At 41.8% G+C, this 20,924-nt stretch overlaps 1 protein-coding gene across 1 annotated transcript in view; it reads left to right on the forward strand.

Annotated features, from left to right (window-relative positions):
• Window positions 1-15,857: 15,857 nt before the first annotated feature.
• The window catches only part of LTK (leukocyte receptor tyrosine kinase), a gene marked incomplete at its 5' end in the record, with an annotated part of 72,227 nt that continues 67,160 nt past the window's right edge, over window positions 15,858-20,924 (forward strand). Inside the window, one exon of the mRNA XM_044436537.1 lies at window positions 15,858-15,972. Coding sequence (XP_044292472.1) covers window positions 15,858-15,972 — 115 coding nt within the window. The remainder of the gene's footprint in view (window positions 15,973-20,924) is intronic.

The raw sequence follows: 20,924 nt of genomic DNA on the forward strand, positions 1-20,924 counted from the left end.
CTCATTCATGCTAGCCGTGCAATCTCTCTGTTTACCTCCCCATGGTTAGGTATTTGGGTTGTTGCAGGGGAAGAGGCGAGTATGGGGGTTGCTACTTGAAGTTGGCAGCAGCATCCCTTGATCTATTTGACTGTAAAGTAAGCCCAGCAGACTGGTCTGGATCCGGGCCATGGGGGGCAAAGGTAGGGTTCTGATGAAGCTCTGGGGAAGTCACCTCTCTGCGTTCCTTTGAATTCAGGAAGCAGAGCAAACTGAGCAGGGAAGAAGCCACGAACGCTTGTGGACTGAAGCTGCACAACTGGGGAACCTTCCTCTGTGTCACATGCAGCACCAACAATAGCTGCCGCATGCGGTGCGGAAGAGGGACACTGCTTGCGCTGCGTCCACGCAGGGCTCATTTCCTGGTGTTCACCAGAACTTGGTCTTAGGGCCACAAAGTGGGCTGCAGTCAGTGGAGCGGAGCCCTGGACATCTAGTGGACTTTCAGCCCCAGAACAAATTCCTCATACAACCGTAGGCGAATGGTTAAAACTTGCCTATACCTCCATGCAAGGATCCTGTGATTGGAGCCCCAGTGCTTACTTTAAAGTAAGAATGAAAGACTTAGCTGCAAGCTCCATCTTCAAACTAGTCTGTAGCTTGGCCAGTACCCTTTAATAGATGCATGCTATTCTGGTAATTTTGAGGAATTCAGCATGACAGATTTGCAGAGTCAAACAACTGTTTGCAGCAGGATGAGAGAATGAGCTGCACCGTGGACTATTAGATAAATGTTGAGCCCAAAAGCATATGGGACCTATCTCTCTTGTTTCACGTACTGCAAAAACATGCCAGACACCCTGAGAGACAAGTCAGTTCAACTGACATTGTAAGTGATTGGGTGACTATGTAGCATAAAAGACATCTAGGCAGTTTTCTGGATAAATTTAGATGTCAGTTCTTGGAAGAAAAAAAAACCTTAGAGAAGGAAGGGAAATCAGATGTACCCTCAGTCAAATTGCTTGGGCCCCAGGGAAGGGAGAACAAGGCCGTTTTTCATGATGAAGAAGGAAAACAGCTCAGTGCTCTGTCAGACATGTGATGGACATCATCAGCAGGATTTACAGCCAAATTCCAGAGAAAGGCCTAAGTTGTCTTTAGAGAAGGGTTGAAGTGGGACAGAGGGAGAGGCATTTTTTAAAAATCAAAGCAAACAGCAATGTTGCCTGAGGGTTTTAAACAACTTTAGCTTTTTTGCTGCCTCCCTGACTATAGGCACAAAGTAAAATTTTACTAGCTGGTTACAAACCAGTTACAGCTTTGCTAAACTGGACTCAGAAAGGACTCGCCCACACACACATATCTTATATATAAATGTCCAAGGCTCCAAAAATTCCCTTTCCAGACTGGCCATGGGGTAAGGTCAGTGCCGTTCATCATCACAGTTGCGTTGGATTTCAGTGCCTTGAAAGATCAGTGTGACAGACTCAACCTTGCCTCATTCTCCACTCCCTGCCTTTGGAAGCAGCAAGTGCGCTCACTTTAAGGGAAGGGAAGGTCAACTTCTGAAGGCATTTTAGGGCACATTCTGCTATCTATACTCAGCTGAGCAGCATTTCAGTAGATCGATCAATCAATGAAAAGAAATAAATACAGGCTCACTCTATGTGACTTGTGAAGTTTCCTCTTTGGTCCTCTTCCACTGCTTCCCAGTTTGGCAGTATCACTGTTGTTGTTTGACACTATCTGGATATTTGTTTTTATCTAATTAGACCAGAGGAAAACATACATATGGGGAGGGAGAGGGAAAGAACAAAGAATAGAGACACATAAAATCCACAGAGTTGCTCTGTTTGTGAGAAAGAAAGGAAAAACAATTTCTTAGAGGTGGCTTAGTCAGCTACTATTACAAGAAACAGAAGACCAATGTACAAGCGGCTTATTAATAACATAAACTGTTCCTGCATCTTTCTATTTACCCTTATGATTTGGAAAAAAATACTGGAATACTAGAACAAATTCTAAAATGTGGTATGGAAGAAAACCAGTCATCACAGCATATTTTCTGACTTGTTTACAAGCATTAAGCATTAAGAATAGACTGAGATATTTCACAGGTGTTCTTCTTTCCAATGGCAATGCTGTCCTTATGGGAGGTGGGATTGATTGATTTAAACACAGATGGGGAGAGAAAAGTTGTAAAACTATAGAGAGATTTTCTCAGTCTTAGCAGTGTTCAGCACTGGAGAATTATGAAAGGGCCTTCCTTGGCCACACACCTCTGGGATAAGCTGCCATTGGAGGACCAGAACATCATTGCAGGCTTTTAAGAAGGCCTTGAAAACATTTTACTCTGGCCTATTGTTAATATAACTGTTGTTTCTATTGTTGGTTTTATTGTGATCTTTCTGTTATTGTTATTATATTATATCTATATCTCAAATTCCTTCCTTTTGCAAGAAACTTGGGACAGCTCACAAGTTTCTTATCTTCTGTAATTTTATCTTCACAACAATAACTTTTAATGTAGGTTAGCTTGAGAATCAGCCACTGGCCCAAAGTTATCCAGTGAGCATCATGGCCATTTGGGGACTAGAACCCAGATCTACCAAATTTCAGCCCAACACTCTAACCACTACACCACACTAGCTCTCAGCATTTTTGTTGCTCATAACGTCATGCCTCATTCTTGGATTTATACATTAATGTGATGAGAGGATTTGAGAGTGTCATAGAAGCTGAGAGCAATGCCACCACAAAGCCAAACTCTCCCACTAGGCTGGCCTTCTAGCAGGTTCACCCAAGTCAGAATGGGCAAAGCCGTGACACCAGGCTAAGATGCATCCCCTCTCTTCAGAAGTAGGGATCACATTAACAGAAGAGAATTGATATCTTCAGTGGTGATGTGGTGAAGAAGCTCCGGAAGAGCAGCTACTAGGCAGATGTGGTAGCTGAAGGCATTTCCTTGAAATCCTATGATGAAAGAAAATGAAACAAGGGATAGTGTCAGAAGATGGGACTTCCAGGTTATAAGGCACTCAAACAGCTCCTGGGGAAGAGCAATGGACAAATCTAAAAAGCACTGCCTCTAACGATGCCACAAGATAAACGCGGCAAGGAAGCCTAGTTGTAGATGTGCACAGAGAAGGCCTGATGCTGCACAACACGTGCAATTGGAACATGGAATGCCAGAAGTATGAACTAAGGCAAGCTGCAAATGGTAAAGCAAGAAATGGAATAACTAAACCTTACAGTAACTAGTTTGGGAGAACTAAAGGTGACTGGAATGGGATATTTTCAGTCACACAACCACAAAGTGATTTGCTCTCATAATGACAAACGCAGAAGAAATAGAAAGGCTCTCATACTGAAGCGAGACATAGCACAGGCAGTAATGGGCTATGAGGCACAATCTGACCAAATGATATCAATTAGAATTCTCAGAAAACCTACCAGCATATCCACATCATTCAAGTGTACGTGCCACCAACAGATGCTGAAGAAGAAATTGAAAACTTTTATGCAGGCTTCCAAGAGGAAATGGATAACACACCAAAACAAGACTTGCTGATAATCATAAGTGTCAGGAACATGAAGTAGGAAACAAAGCAAAATCAAATGTTGTGGTAGAATTTGCCCAAGGGATGAGAAGAATAACCCATAGAATTTAAACCTAGATTAGGAATGCTGAAAGACCAATAGTGGAACATACTATCTGACCAAGAGAAACTAAAGAGAAGGTGGAAACAATACGCAGAAGACCTATACAGAAGATGACAGGCTGCTTTGAAGAGGAATCCACGAGGAAGAACTTGGCAATATTAGAAGGTGAAATAGAAGCTGCTCTTGGAAGGAGTAAAGCACCCAGAGTAGATAGGGTGCCAACAGAACAATTCAGAATCTGAACTGATCCAGATTCTAGCAAGAATATGCCAACATATGTGGGAAACAAACAAGATTCAATATACATTCCAATCGCCAAGAAAGGAGATGCTAAGGAGTGCAGCAACTACAGGACCATTGCACTGACTTCCCCTATAGGCAAACTGATGTTCAAAGTGTTGCAAAACAAACAAACAATATGGAGCAAGAATGCCTGATGTTCAAGCTGGACTCCAAAAAGAGGCCTCAAGATCTTATTTGACTATGTGGATCATAAGAAGCTATAACTGATTCCGGAATAAAAACGTGTGCCTCAGCAGTTGGTTGGCCATGAAAAACCTGTATCATGGAGAAGAAGCTACTGTTGGGACAAATATGGAGAAACAGAAAGGCTTCCATATGTAAAGGCATTAGACAAGAATATATTTTATCTCCCTATCTCTTCTATCTATATGCAGAGCACATCATAACAAAAGCTGCATTAGGATCACAGGAAGTGAAAATTGGCTGTAATTACATCAAAAATTTCAGATAAACAGATCTATCTATCTATTTCCATTCCTATGCCACCCCATAACCCAAAGGTTTTCTACAGATGACATTATACAGGAAGCAGCAATGAATTGAAATGACTCCTGATAAAATTGCAAGAAGAGAGTGCAAAACGATGACAACAGTTGAAAGTTAAGAAAACAAAAATCACGAGTACAGAAGAATTACATAACTTTAATGCCAATGATGAAGGCACTGAAATTGTGAAAGATTTTGCTGAGACATCAGCTGAGGTGAATGCTGCAGCCAAGAAATTAGAAGACAACTAAAATTTGGAACAGCAGCAGTGCGAGACCCAGAAAAGATCATTACGCATGAGGGCATCTCGGTGGAGACCAAGGCCAAGATAATCTACACTATTGTACTCCCAATCGCTATGTATAGGCATGAAGCTGGACAGTGAAGAAACTGGACCAAAAGCAAGCTGATGCATTTAAAGCATGGTGCTTGAGGAGAGCTTTGCAAATACCCTGGACCACAGAAAGACTAACAAGTGGGTCCCAAATCAATCCAAGTCAGAAATTTCCCTGGAAGCAAGAATGACACCATGAGGCTGTCATACTTCAGGGTCATCATGAGAAGGCAAGACTCACTGGAGAAGACAATCATGTTAGGGACAGTTGAAGGCAGAAGATGAAAAGGAAAACCCTTCTTCTTGCAAGAGAAAAAAGGGTGGCCTATAAATGCAATGTGATTGAGGATGAGAATGCATTTGTATCTCCTCACCTGAAACAAAACTCATTGTGTCTTCCCAGGTTACTGCATCTTTAATCAAGGCAGATGTAGTTCCTGCAAACACAGCTTGCAGTACGCTTGCATTCTCCTTCCACAGAAAACCTCCACAAAACTACCACAGACATTTTTTTTGGACCACCCTTTATAGCTCTCCTGCTTTCACCAGTATTCAGAGTGCTGGTGAAGCCTGGGGGACTTGGTTGGAGGTTCCAGGTGGAAGTTGAACCTAAGCAGAAAGAAGACTGCCGTTCAAGCGCTCATGGTAGCCCTGTGAGTCAACTGGGGTGGAGCTTTCAAGGGATTTTTGCTTAAATTTAGTTAGGGTTGGGAAGTGGAGTTTCTAACACTTCATTGGTGGTAAAAGTAGTGTATTAGAAACACTTTTTGAAAGCAATGACAAAATTCTTAAAACAATAATCTTTATTGTTTGCTTTTCAGTAGCATACTCTATCATAGTTCTTTTTATGTTTGCTTAGATATATTGCAACCTTGATACAACTTGATGTGTTACACAGCATCACTTTTGTTCAGAGAAATATAAACTTGAAAAGATGACAGTATTCTAATTTAATTCAACATATTTCTAACCCCCCCTTTTTTTTTTTTTTTTTTTTTTGCTTCTCTTTCTATGAGAATCATCTTTCAATAACTCAGGGAAAGCTCAGGGAACCAAGGTTCAGTTTGGATTCCAGGAAGTACTTCCTGACAAGGGTGTGGAATGGGGTTCCATGGGAGGTGGTGGAGGCCCCATTGGTGGGGGTGTTCAAGGATAGGCTGGACATGCACATGGTAGGCATGTCATGAGCAGAGCTGACTGGAGCCAGGGGTCAGACTAGATGGCCCAAGAGGCTCCTTCTGACTCGCTCTGTCTCTATATAACTTTTGAACTCACTGCATCTCTCATTTGTTTACACGTTTAAGAACAAGTCAGAACCTGCGTAATCAGAGGTTACTGGAATGACTGGTAGTTCTTGTGCACATCTATTTTATCTTGCATCACCTATAGAGAAAAACACAGTGATGCAAAATGATCAACAAGATTTGTAATTGAACCATTCTTGATTGTACTGATGTGTTCACTGTTAATCCTGAGGGAATTATCTCTGAATTTTGGTTCTGTGAAGAACCACTTAAAACATCTCCTATCATCCAGGAATACATTGTCAAACCAGTGTAATACTACATAGGCTCATAGTCACACTCTTAATACTCTTTTGCTACTTTCATACCTCAGAATAATGGAGCTACGAACATTAAGTTAAAAGGCATGAAATCACCATATCTGAATGCCAAGAAAGTTTGACTCTTTTGATAAAAGCTCCTTAAGTGACATATACAGCAAAAGTGCCATTGAGAAAGTGGGTTTGGCTATTAGTCACAATATTACACCAATAAGCTTAAGTGTAACTAGCATCAGTACCATTGATTTTAATAGAGTAGATTTTGTTTATGCATAACCATGCCATCTTTAAGAGTTTTTGGATTGTATTTGTGGCTCCTTCTTTCTTTCTGGCTGCTGTATTGCTTGTTTACAGATGCTGATCATGAACAAGCCTGCATGGGACAGGATGTCTACATTTTACAGTGGTATAACTACTGAATAAAGACATCCTCATTTAACTAACAAAATAAATTTAGAGAACTTACAGTTCTGAACAATATGGAGCTCTAGAACAGGGCTGGGTCTACCATCATACAGAATGAGGCAGATGTTATACAGAATGACCTGGGAAGTGGCAACAAGGCACAGGAGAGAGAGAGTAATGTCCAAGCAACCTGCCCCGTTTCTTCCAAGCTAGCCTGCAGCCTTCAGGTGTGGTGGATGATGCTGTCCCATTGGCAGTACTGAAGAAGGATCCAATTGCCCCTTCAGTTGGCTTTTGTATGTGGAATGGGACACCATCTTGTCTTCATCTCAAGCTACAAGTGGTCTTTAGATGGCCCTGGAAGGAACTGGGATACTGCGCCTTCTGAGGGATGTATATTCTTTTGAAAGACAAACTATATGCCAAGTATATAAACACAATGTATGTTATACAGGGTGGGGCATAAAGATCTCCCACATTTTGAAGGGGCATAAAAAATGAATGAAGTTATCTAGAAAAAAATGAAATATATTTCTGAAAAGTACATAAAAAAAGTTGTGTTTTAATGGGTTTTCAAAACCATATCAAACGAATGGCAGCCATTGTTGGCCATACATTGCTGAAGACGTTCCCAGAAGTTCCCACTCTTTGGGTAATCTCAGGCAGAATGGCATTGATTTCCTGTCTGATCCTTTCCTTCAAATCCTCAAGAGATCAAGGATGATATTTGAAATCCTTTTCCTTTAGGTATCCCCAAAGGAAATAGTCACATGGGCTTAAATCTGGTGACCGTGCCGCCCACCCCACATCTCCCCTTAAAGAAATCAAATGCCCAGGGAACATTTCGCTCAACACTCCAAGCGAACATCATGCTGTGTGAGCTGTGGCCTTGTCCTGTTGAAACCACACATGTTCTGTATCCACATCATCCAGTCTGGGGTGCAGAAAGGTCTCCAACATTTCAACGTACTGGTCAGAAGTCACAGTTACTGTTGCACCACAGTCCTCAAAAAAAAAGTATGGGCCAATCACACCAAAGTTGGCAACTGCACACCAGTTACGGAAGGCGAGTGGAGCGGTCGTTTGTGGAGTTCACGCGGGTTCTGTTTAGCCCAGTAGCAAAAATTCTGCTTGTTTATGGCTCCACTGATATGGAAGTGAGCCTCATCGCTACTCAGAAGAACAGCTGCAGTGGGAACTTATTCAAGAATTTCTGCACTTAGGGGTCTGTGGTTGGCATGATCTCTCTCACTTAATTCTTGAGCCAACATCTTTTTGTAAGGATGCAGTTTTAAATCGGCATGCAGAATCCTTCTCAAACTCTGACTTGATATCCCCAGTGCCATGGCATGCTTACGAGAGGAACGTCTTGGTGATTGCTGAATGGATGCTCTTACTGCTTCCACATTTTCTGGGGTTCTAACAGTCCTAGGTCTGCCAGGCGATTTTCTTTTCAGTGTGGATCCAGTTGCCCAAAGGTTAGAAATCCATAGCAAAATCATTTTCCGATCTGGTACAGATCTGCATTTTGACTGAGCGCCAAGCATGTATGGAACGCTCTCTGCATTGCTATCACAGAATGGTTGTTCTCATAATACGCTTGAACAACAAAATCCCGATGTTCAACGGTCCAACTCATAATGGGTATTGAAAATGGTAGAGCCTAACTTAGCGAATAAGACCTACCCCGCCTCTCTACCCCCACTATCGCCCACATAGGACCCCGTCAAAATGTGGGAGATCTTTATGTCTCACCCTGTGCATTGGAGGAATATGAGTAGAAAATACTTCTCAGAGAATCAAACTAATAACTTGTCCCTATCCTGGAGGACAACAGAAGATACATCTTACTTCAATTATGCTTAATATAATTTATGCAGTCACACGAGGTATTTACTGAATCAGCACACTCAGTCTGGCCTTTGGGAGTCTCTTTTCCACTCCAGCAGTGTGTGTATGTGCACTCCCAATAAAAACCGTTCCCCCCTCAATGTAAACAAACCACTTTTAACACATTATTTGTCCTATCTGCCAAGAGCTTCCTTGGGTGGCTGTCTGCTGGCTTGGAAGGTGACTGCATTTCTTGGTCCATTTGATTGGCCACAGGTCACAGCAAAGAGAAGGGAGGAAATCTTAACCATGAGTATCTTGACTACAGTCTTGAGATTCAAAACTCCTTCCTTTTTGCAGGGTAGGAAGTAGATAATAATGTGTCATGAGGGAGAGGGGAATGTAATACCTGCCAAGAGAAAGAAAGAAAAAGCTGCTATTGTTTCCTGCTCCAGCTGTTTTTCATACTTATAAGCTCAATAAAGAGAGGTGAATTCTACACGCTTCTCAGGCACAAGAGAATTTGATAAGCTTTCATTACAGAAATCTAAACTGCCCCAAATGCTGTTGTTAACTAAAAGGGCCTGGAGGAGGCTGTTACTTGTTTTCAGACTCTGGACTCGGACACTCTGTCATAGGGATTCAGACAAACAGTCATACTTACTGGAAACCACCTGCCTTTACTTTGATTGTGTGCAATTCATGGCTTTAAAGACCAGGTTATGAACCAGGTCACTTTGGCTTCAGACTTCCTCCATGTTTCCACAAAAGTGCTTCCTCCTTAGAAATGATTCACAACTTAAATGGTCTGGCAAAGTTGACAAGTGCTACATATAATTATTTATAGGATATGAGTGTGCATGTGTGTGCACACGTGTGCATGCATTTATGCTGGTATTAGTTTTTTTTTTATGGTCTTCAGGTAAGAACCCTGTGATGAGCCCCCTCCCTCAGTGAGGGCAGCTCCTCGCTACCATTGGCACCAGCCACAGTCGCTGCTCATCCTCAGTCGCCTCATTGCCACTGCCTGCTTGCTTGCCAGGGCCCATGTGGATGCCGGCCTTGGCTCCTTTTCCTTTGCACCACCACTGTTGTTGGGGCCAGACTGAGAGGCAGGTGGACAAGAAGCTTGTAACGGGGAAGAGGAGGAGCAACTCAGGGGGCTCTTGCTGCTGGGGTGTGAGTCCCCTGCAGGTGCCCAACCATGTCCACTTGTGATGTCCATCCTGATGTGTGTGTTCCACCAGTGTGCCCAAGCCCAGCACAAGCAGAGAGCAGTCATTACTTCATGTGGCAGGAGGAAGGCATGAGCGGCCCTTCCATTCTGCAGCTGCACACATGGGATGCCCCTTTACCCCCATGGAGGCTATCAGCTACTGTTGTTCTGGCCCCTGAGCCTGAGAGTCCTGGTTATGGGTCAGACCCCTCGTTCACCTGAAGCCCTTAAGTTCTTGGGCAAACACACAGGCTTCAGTTTTTACAGGGAATTCTATTGCATAGCTCATAATAATAAATAATATGATTTGTATGATTCATTTCTGTGGAACTTTGTGCAAAGTGCATTATGTTAACTGCATCATTCATTACCATGTGGAGTAAATCACTATACTATACTAGATTTTGCAGAAAAGGAGTGAGGAAGTGGTTTGTCCAAATTCATATATCATGTTTTATAAAGAGCAGTAAGTAGAAGTCATAGATTGCTTCTCTAAGCTGAAACTCTTTATACTTTAACACAGTCAGTTCCATCCCTCTTTAAGGTGAGGATACCTTCTGGATCAAGTGCTGATCATTCACAAAATCCAAATTTCAAATTTCTGCTGTTTTTATTTACAAACAGATAAATAAACAGACCTGATGACATATTAACAGCCTGCTTGAATAAAAAGGTCTTTTCCTGCTACTGGAAATAAAATAGAGAGGGAACATGCATGGCCTCCCTCACTGGCCTGGGTTCGGGCACCTGGGAGGCTACAATACTTGGCTGGATATGTTTGGCATGATGGCTCACAAATTGTGTAGGCCAGGTTTAACTGCAGTAGGGAGTCTTCAGCCCTTTTCATCATTTTTCTTTGTTTTAAGGTTCATATGGCTTCTGGGTTGTATGATCTACCATGCTGCCTCTCCGCTTGCCCAAATCCACCTTTGCAGATTGCCTACACCTGGCAAAGGCATGTAATGGTGTTTGAAGAACGTTGTTAATCAATATTTACTCATCACTAAGGTTAAACAACTCCTTTTTACTATTGGAGTGGCAATGCCTATAATTAACAGCTTGCCTAAAGAGAGCGATTGTTGGTATTTTAGTCACTAAACATTTACAGGAGTTCTTTTGATTTAAGATTCTTTAAGGGAGTGGTCAGAGGAGCACTTTTACTCAGTTTTCCTGGAGGCATCTCTTGAGAGATATCTGAAGGCATCTGTTCAACTTTTTCAAAGAACAGCATGTCTGTACCTGTCAGTTAATAGCTATTCACCTAAAGTGACTCTCTTGATTGCTGTGATATCAAATTCTCTGAACTAAGATATGGCAATTAGGTGTTCTTTCTTCAGGAACAAAACACTGTTCCTCTAATCTGGTCTATTCCAAACAGAGTTCAGTAAGAATAGAAGACGAGAAAAGTCTGCTTACACTCCTGTCATTGACCCAATGGTCAATTAGGCATTTGTTTGTCCTGAAACATGTGTGTTACCCATCCAATGTCTTAGCTTTCATCCACTTGGCACTTTCCATTGCCCCTGCTATCTGGGGATGATGGAAGTTGTGGTCCAACATGTCATGGAGTCCCAAGTTGGGGAATCTGGTCCTTCTGGAGCACTTTCTTCCCTGTACTTCAGTCTATCCCTATCCCAAGTTCTTTCTACCAGAGCCATGGCAGTCCAAAAGAATTACACGCAGTCTCTGGGCTACAAATGAATGCCAACCTGAGAAATCTGAAATTTGACTTTGAATCAAATGTGTATGTAAGTCAGATCACATATAGTCAGACCTCCACATTTGTGGGGGTTAGGGGCTCAGGGCCTCATGAAAATGGGGGGGGGGGTGGAAGCACAAATACCCTGCCTCCCTGCCCAAACTGACCAGTGCCTCCACTTTGCAGCAAGGAAATAATGGAGACATTTTCCTTTTTGCTTTGGAGGGCTCCCTCTCTCGCCTTTCACTTCCTCTTTCTCTATGGTGATGACAATTTTCCACAGCTTTTTAAAATAATAGGCTTTGTGGCAGTCCATTCATAAATATGGGTTGTTCATCATTTGAACATTTGTTACAGGAACTGCCTGTACCAGGATAGGAATGGCAGCTGACCTTGTCCCTCTAGGTCTTTTATACCCTACAATATTTTAAAGATTAAAACAGACTTGCTTGCAACACACTTGATCTCAGCCCTTTCACACATTGCAATAATGTGCACTGCCTGCTAAAGTGTGCAATATTTTTTCTTGCTAATTTAAAAGCTGGGGAGATCCGTGTTTACCCTTTGGGCTGAAGCCAGATTTTTTTTTCAAGTATGTTTGTCTACAGCCTGTGATTCAATAGTTCAGCAGCTATGGGAACTATCAGACTGTAAGCTGTACTGTGCCTTAGTGTGCTTTCAGAGTCCTAGAACTAAAAAATAGAAAGCACTGTGCAGTTCTTCTGTCTTTTTCTCCAAAATGGGTTTTCTGCAGCAAGAGAAGGGATGGAAGAAGCAGTGGGAAAACACGGGATGTTTATAAGTGATGGGTGATATTGCAGAGGAACCCCCATAAAATGGGAGTGAATATGGCAGGCTGCTGGCATGGAAACATTTCTTCTTAAAGCACCCTTTTTCACTCTGAACTCATCTCTGAACTATGACAACTAGCCATTCTTATTACCAACATTCCAACAAGCCATCCCAAAAGGGAAAAATAGGGGACATAATTTATTTATTATTAATTTATTATTATTTATTAATTTATTTATATCCTGCCTTTTTCCTACAAAGGGCTCAAGGCAGCTTACATCTCCTCCTCCATCTTATCCCCACAACAACAACCCTGTGAGGTAGGTTGGGCTGAGAGTCTGTGACTGGCCCAAAGTCACCCAGTTGGCTCCATGGCTGAGCAGGGACTAGAACCCAGATTGTCTGAGTCCCAGTCCCATGCTCTTAACCACTGCACCACACTGGCTCTCACTGTTTACCAGGAACAGGAATAAGAAAACAGATCTTGCTCTTAGCAAATAGGGAAAGCTGTGGCATGTTTTCTCAGTATCACTCATGTTCTCCAGATTAGCCACTTTGGCCTCCCTGATATGCGGAGACTCTTTTATTATTTATCTGTATGTTTGAAGTACAGATACCTGACTCTTCAGTCAGATTAATAAAAAATGAGTCAGTCCCTGCTCTCTGGAAGGTCAAAAGACAATCAATCAAAACACAAAATACATGGCAAAGGATGGGGAAAGGAAAGGATATGTAGGCACTAATTATACATTTAGTTCATTTTTTATATTGACCTTACACAGTAATGGAACTGGGCCACTCACTGTGGAAAAATGGGCCTCAAGGAGGCTCTGAGCAAATAGCCTGGGGACCCAGCCTTGGTGGAAATGGCTGTAATGCAGCCAGAAGTCCCTAGTCTCACAGCAGGGGAGCAAAACCTCTGCCTCCAGGGCCTCATCTGGAAACGTGTGCAAATTCTGTGAGCCCAAAGGCCTCGCCTTGTCCACAAGCCTTTCCCCTGCGGGTGCTGGAGAAGACGCAAGGATAGCTATGGGAGATGGCAGTGGGGATTCTCTTGCAAGGTGCTAAAGACATTCTGCAAGGAAGGAGCGGGGAGGACGAATCCCTGATGTGATGTAAAAGTCAACTGCCAGGTGGAGAGTCCACCCACTAGAAGCTCATGCCTCTGATGTCGGCGGGGGCACTTTGGCCACTCTGATTAGTAGTCTGAATTTCAGGGGAGCTGTCCGTGGTACCTGACCAAGTTTAAGGTAGGTTTCAGCACCATGGACAGTTCTTTTGACGTTCCAGCTGTGTTCCAGAATGGCAAACTGCCCCAGTGTCATTGGAAGCACCAGTGTCCTGGTTTCAGTTTGGGAACAAATGGTGTCAAGTGGCCCTGTGTGTAGATGTTAGATGACTGTGAGCATCTAACGAATGTTCTAGGCTAGCTGGGTGGGGTGATACAGCTCGATACCCTGCTTGCTTTTCCACCCTGCCGTATAGGGTGGGATCTTGTACTTTGGGGCCCACTTGGAAACTGCCACTGCTGCTTCCCTTTCTCACAGGGTGGTTGGAACTGAGGACCTCCAGGAAGTGAGAAATGGCCCATCCCAGTTGGCAGAAGCAGCAGAGAGGGGAGATGGCCGTTTTTTGCAGTCTTCTGCTTTTTTTCCTCATCCATCCAGGGCAGTTGCTATTTTACTTGCATGACACCCCTCCTGTCAAAGCACGGCACCTACAGCCTGCTGGATTCCTACCCCCAAATCTTTTATTGACATGGAGGGTTCCACTGCCCAATGCCTGTTTAAATTTCACTTAAGGTCTTAGCTAGCGTCTTATCATGGGGCAGGTAACTGATTTTATATATTCAAGTTACCATTCTTCTCTGCAGTCAACCTCTGAGAGTAGTTAGGACTCCTAATATCAAGTTTTGTTGTTATTTGTACCTGAAATAATTGGCACTGCTTTGTTATTGGCACTGCTTTTAGTATGAGAAGCCATATCAAAGGAATCTGACCAATGTATAGGAGGGAGCTACCCCTGCCCCTGCGCTGTAATGCTGCCCATCACAGCCCTCTAACATGTCCAAATGCAGCAACGGGCCCAGGGCACAGCCAGCAGCGCCCATGACGCCGTCAGCACAGTCAATTATTTTATGTTGTTAACTTGTTTTATATTTTTATTGTATTATATTTTAATTGATATATTTGTGAGCCGCCCCAAGGCTTCGGCGAATGGGGTGGCGTAGAAATTTTCTAAATAAATAAATAAATAATAAAACATGACAAAGGTGGGCCAAGTGAATGGCTGGGGGTATTTGAAGCTGCACCTTTGCTGAGGAGAAGAAGGGGTGAGAGATCCGGATCAGCCTTTTGGCCAGGAATCAGCTAAGAGACCCCTGTAGGAACAGGATATAACAAATAAATAATCATCTTAAAAATAACCTTTACTGAAACTAGGCAGAGCTCGGTCTATTCAGTGCTCAGCTGGGAGGCTACCTAGACAGCCTAAGTTTACTGCCTTGAGCTCTGTGAAGAATCTCAGTGTAATAAACTAATATATATGATTGTGTATAAATAATTATATTTCTGTATTAGTAGCAAAGGGAAAGGAAAAACTCTCTTATTTTCTTTTGCTTTTATTGAGAATTTTCCTGAATGTTAAATTTTCAGAGCAAGATGCAATAATGATGTTTTTTTTCTTTCCTGTCTCCACCTGAATGCCATAAATAACCAAAGGGTAAGGTGTTCCATGTGCCTTTTGCCTCTTATCATAGAGAATCCACAGCCCTACTCTCACAAAGCATTCCCACTTCTATTAAAGACAAACCAAGCCCTTATCTTGCCTTGTGCATTTGTCCGTAGCCATTGTAATGCAGTCCCAATTAAGGCCATAAAGTACATTCCTTTGTTACCAGCTTCCTAAAGGGCCAGGATCTGCACCCTTTGGTGAATGAAAATGGTGTATTTTCCCCTGTTAGCCCAACTAAAGCTACTGGTTGCTAACTTCTCAGAATTATCTGCTCAAACCAGATGAAAGAACAGGAGGAGCAAAACCTGCTGCCCGAAACAATCTAGGACAGTGACCAGGTCTGCGCGACGGGACAGCCCGCCATGGCTGGGCGGGCAGCCAACTATGGAGCTTTGCCATGCTGTCTACACCTGGAGCTTTTTCTGCAGAATGCTTATTTTTGAGGACTCGGCAGTGTAGAGAGCTGCCCACAGTGGTTTATCATGTTTGTCAAGTTCTAAGAAATGGGGATAATACCGATGGACTACACTTGCCATACAGTGCATTAATTGCGATAGAGCCAGCAGAAATTTGCACCACAGTGACTACTGCTTTTGCTGCCAAGAATAGCAAGACATCTTGGCATTGCAGTCGCAACATGAGGAACTCCAGAAGTTTAAGCACTCCTATACAAATGGGCTCTAGACTGGCATCATTCGATACCATATTCTCAATTCTGTTTTTTAAAAAACTGAAGAGCCCTTGTTTTCTCCCATGTAGCCACTCTTATTATATTTTTGGTAACAGTAACTAATTGTCTATATGATTTATAAAATTGGAGAATCTTTATTTTTGCACTTTTTTCTTCATTACAGTCATTGCTGCTTTTGCCAAATCAGATGAGAAATCCAACTTTTTCTTGTATACGCTTCCTAGGCTGTCTCCAATCCGGAATCGGATGATTTCTGCTGATCATTCTTCCCATTCAGGTAATTACAACCCATGTCCTTTACAACCTTGCCATCTACCTGAGCAGTCGTTTTCCATGCTGCAAATGCAGTGTTGCTACTTTTGGGCCTCTGTGACCCTTTCTCTACACAGAAATATAATTTTCTTTAATATCAATATAATTGATATCATGCACAAAAGCAGTAAACCTTCACTTGAAGAAGAGAGCAAGCTGACAGGGAGGAGTAGGTGAAAATGCCTGTGTATTATGAGGAAATTTTATTCACATTTCAACTTCCACTTGGGTGCTTGGATTGTATTTTTGCAGTGATTGCTTCCTTCATAGACACCGGTCACCCGGAGAGTTTCATATCTATCCCTGGATGTAATCCTCAGTGGCATTTATTCCAGTAGAGTGTTCTATCCACTACACCACAATTACACTAGTAGATGTAAATATATAAAACTCCAAAGCATTTTACCTTCAAATGGTTCAGCAAACTGAATTGACAATTGCTCTTGAAATTCTGTCATAAATGATCTGGGAAGTGAATCCATTTATTGATTATAGTCAAGAACAACTTCACATTGAGTCTTGAAAATTCAGTACAACACACAGTTTCTTTGAACTGAAAATCTTGGACAGACTTGCTAGTTTTGCTTGTCCTCGCTTGGCACCTCCATGTAGATAGTAAATGTGATAATTCCCAGACAGCTTGACCAGTCTCCTCCTATTCAGAACTTTCCACAGTGCTGACTCTGCCATGTGAAAGTGTGAAGCAACATTTTAAGCAAAAGGTTCAGGCTTTTTTTAATTTGACAAACAAACAAATAAATAAATACGCTGCCTCCCCTATGGTTCTTATGGTTTGGCTGCTCTGTTCTTTCTCATTGTTATTGATGTTTTATTGTATTGTATTTCTATGCCATGATTAACTTTATTCGTGGTTTTGTATACGATCCTGGTATCCATCTGGAGGAAGGGTGCTTTAGAAAAATTTGAAATATTAGAAATATTCTAAATAATTAAAATAATGGGTAGATCCAACAAGGGGAACAACAACTAGTAATGAAATAGATTTCCCCTCACGCTGCAGAGCTGGTTTCACAAGGGAAGCTGAAATGGTACTTCTACTAGCTACTTTTTAGATACCTGGTTAGAGCTGCCTGTTTTCCCAGGCTTTTAATTTTTTACATGTTATTTTTGTATGTTATTGATTGATTGATTATATTTATATGCTGTCCCGTAGCCCAACAAGCTCTCTGGATAGCTTACAATAAAACAGGAAACGCTAAAATAACAGTTAAAGGTAAAAAATCCAATTAAAACAATACCAAAACTAACAATTGGCAGAAATTACAACAAGGCACACAGTAATAGAAATTAAACAGTGTTAAAGCCAATACAGTGGTACTTTGGCTCACAAACGCCTCAGTTCACGACCAAATCAGGTTACAAAATTTCAGAAAAATTTTGCCGCAGGTCGTGAACTCCACATCGGGTGACAATCGCAATCGTGCCCATCTTCCCTGCACAGGTATGATCACGGTCGTGCTTGGGTGTGGGGGGCGATGGCCATGATCGCGCTGTCTTCCCTGCCCAAGCATGACCACGATCACGCCATCTATGGCCACAATCATGGCCACGCTCATGCAGGGAAGATGGGCGTGATCACGGTTGAGCTTGAGGGGGAGATGGCTGCGATCGTGCTCATGGGGGGAGATAGCCATGATCTTTGTTGTTCCTTGTCACTTTGTTTCAAATTTTAGTGATTAAAAAAATGATTACAGAATGGATTAACCTTATTTACACTGAACCTTATGGGGAAATTTGACTTGGGTCACGACCAATTTGGGTCGAAACCAGAGTCGTGGAATGGATTAGGTTTGTGAGCCAAGGTACCACTGTAGCTACTAAAATCCACTACTGAAAACATCTTTACCTAGTGTCAAAAAGCTAGGAGTGACACCGCCAGGCACACTTCTTGAGGAGGGTGTTCTATGAATGAGGTATGATAATAATAGTTATTATCTCAGTTCCTGCAATGTGACATTGCATTTTATACTTTATTAGCATGTTTGCTAGTTTATTGTTGCTTTAATGGTGTTTTTATCTGTATCATTATCATAACATGTCAGAAGTAGTGTCATTCTATGAGATGCTTAAATAAATCCAGTAAATTCTGGTGTACCTTCAGGTAGAAATAGATGAAAGATGAAAGAAGGAGCTGATGCCTGAACTGTTAAGTAAGTCTTTTTGACGTGTTGACCCCTCCAGGGGAACACTTCAGGTGCCTGGCCCTGAACTTACACTTCAAGGAAATAGATGTGTGTGGCATAAGGATGGATTGTGCTATGCAAGGGAATATACATGCAGGTCTACTATGGCATGTGAAAGGCGTGTTTGTGTTATAATTAGATGGATCCAAAGGAAATCTGGATTGTATTAATTACCATAAAGCAAAGTGTTCTGAAAGAGCAATATTCTTCTCCTAAAAGTTCTGCTGGATTAGACCATCCTGACCAAGACTCTGTTCCTAGCTCTGATCACCTCTATGATTCTGGACATTCATGAAGGCAGCTGCTTCCCCTGCAGGTTTAATAAGAAACAGTTTTAATCTAAACAGTTTAGATCCTCTATAATTCCCCTGAATCTAGAGGCTCCATTTAGATACCATGCCCAAGAGCCATTAATAGAACTGTCCTCCATGAATTTCTGTAGCCACCACTTCAAGCTATTTAAGTCAGTGGCCAGCATCACTTGTGGCACCATATCCCTTAATCATTATAAGTTGTGCAAATTATAAGCTTGTAATTCTGTGCTGTGTGAGAAGTAAAACAAACCCTCAAGGCCAAAAGAAAACAAGTTCTGTTTAAGTGCACCAGCACGGACTAGGGATGTGCAGATTTTGTCAACTTTTTTTTCTTCTGTCTGTGCTAATGTGCACTAGTGTAAGCATGAATTAGTATCTGCAGAAGCATGCATTAGGTTTCCTGAGTTGCTGCAAAAGAATGAGAATGGAGATGAGTGCAAATCCTTCCCCAAAAGTGGAAAACTTGTCCACAAGTCCATGGAATCTGCATATCTCTTAAAATTATTATTGTAAAATCTTTTTATTTATTTTATTTTTTAAAAATTCAGATGAAAAGGCCACTTTGCTACAGAATCCACAGGTTGGATTTCTAGAAATCCAAGCTCACTTGAATTGCCAGTTTCTCCAGCATCCCTAGCATAGAATAATAAATATATCAGTCCCTCATCCTGAGCATTGATGTACTGGCACCTTTAGCCTTAGGATCTAATTGAATGATGAACATTTTGTTCCAAATGCTCTCCTACCTTTCATGCAGCACTTACCAGTCAGGAAATGAACTGGACACAGAAGCCACATGATTTCCAGCAACTCACACACTTTCTGTATCTTGTCCCAGCAGTTCCTTCCTACTTAGAAAGGAGTTCAGGCACCACGAGTTCAATATATGGCTTTAGAAAAGCATTTCTTAGCCATTCCTTTGTTCCCCATGAATTGTTTATCTGAATGGAACAAAATACTTATTAGAATAGGTTTGTTTTTGCTTCATCCCATGGTCCATATGACATACATTCTTTGCATAATGTGCAGTATGAATTCATTAGAAGACAGGCAGTTTATCTAACATCTGAATTTCAGTGAAGCATTACAGGCTTTAGGAAAATCACAGATTTATGGGCTAGAGATTGATTGATTGATTGATTTGCAAATAAACATACATTCCCAAGCCCCTCTCCTCTCCAGGTCTTCTACATTTCTGAAGAGATTTCCCTTTCTATGTCACAATCTGAGTATCACTGAAAAAATGCCTATGTAATTCTAATTATTTTGAACATGCAAGACTAACTGACATCCAGCTGTAAAGTTAATGGGAACCATATCAGTTCTGATGTGGATTAGCAGTATTTGCCAGAGGCTAACAATGCTTGGAAAAGTTGTTTTCATTCTTTGCCCTCTTTGTAGATTTCCTCTTCAAGTGATGCCTAACATAACAGAACATGCTATCGATATTGGATCTTTTGGATAACAATTTTTAAAAGATGTCCTGGTAAACAATACCAGTGGTCCCATATATTGCAGCCAAAATGCCTAGTTTGGCCATTAGTAAACTTATTTATTTATTTTATATCCTATCTTTTTTCTTTTAAATAACTTGGAGTGGCTTACATCATTCTCCTCCTGCTGGTGTCAATCTTTTCCCCACAACAACCCTGTGAGGTAGGTTGGGCTGAGAATCTGTGACTGGCCCAAAATCACCCACTTGGTTCCATGACGGAGAAGAGGCTAGAACTCAGATCACCTGAGTCCCAGTTCTACACTCTTAACCACTACACCACACTGACTCACTTAATTACATTTTGGACTGCTACTTTGGTTTGCTCGTTCTTTGCAGAACCATGCTTAAACAAGAAACTTTTCAAGTGTGAATGATTGCATAAAAGTCAACGTGATTGAAAAACCCAGTGTCAATGCAGGCTTCATGTGTATTTCAACCAGTGTGTCCATGTTATTGACTGGGTGGTATTCAATGTTAGTCTAACGTAAGTTCAGCTCATATGTTCTCTTAGGAGGACCAATATGTGGAGTGTAAGAAAAGGTGAAGCCTTTCTAAATTGGCAGACACTTCCTAGGTTTGCATATGTTTCACATCACAAGCATGTGGCAGTTATAATGGAAGCAGCAGCCTAGAAAAGGAGTGTTTTCTTTGACTAACACTGCACTGACTTGGGACACATGGAAGCATGTTAAGTGTGGAACTACCAGAGTGCAGAAGGCATGGAACTTTAAGTTGGTGTTCACCATCTTTTGCATTAGAAAAAGTTGTTAGAGTTTTTACTCTATTATTTATATTTATTTATTTATTCGATTTATATCCTGCCTTTTTCCTACAAAAGGCTCAAGGCAGCTTACATCATTCTCCTCCTCCATCTTATCCCCACAACAACAACCCTGTGAGGTAG

This window comes from Varanus komodoensis, unplaced genomic scaffold (assembly GCF_004798865.1).
Source record: "Varanus komodoensis strain SLA01 unplaced genomic scaffold, ASM479886v1 scaffold3, whole genome shotgun sequence".
Taxonomy (NCBI): Eukaryota; Metazoa; Chordata; class Lepidosauria; order Squamata; family Varanidae; genus Varanus; species Varanus komodoensis.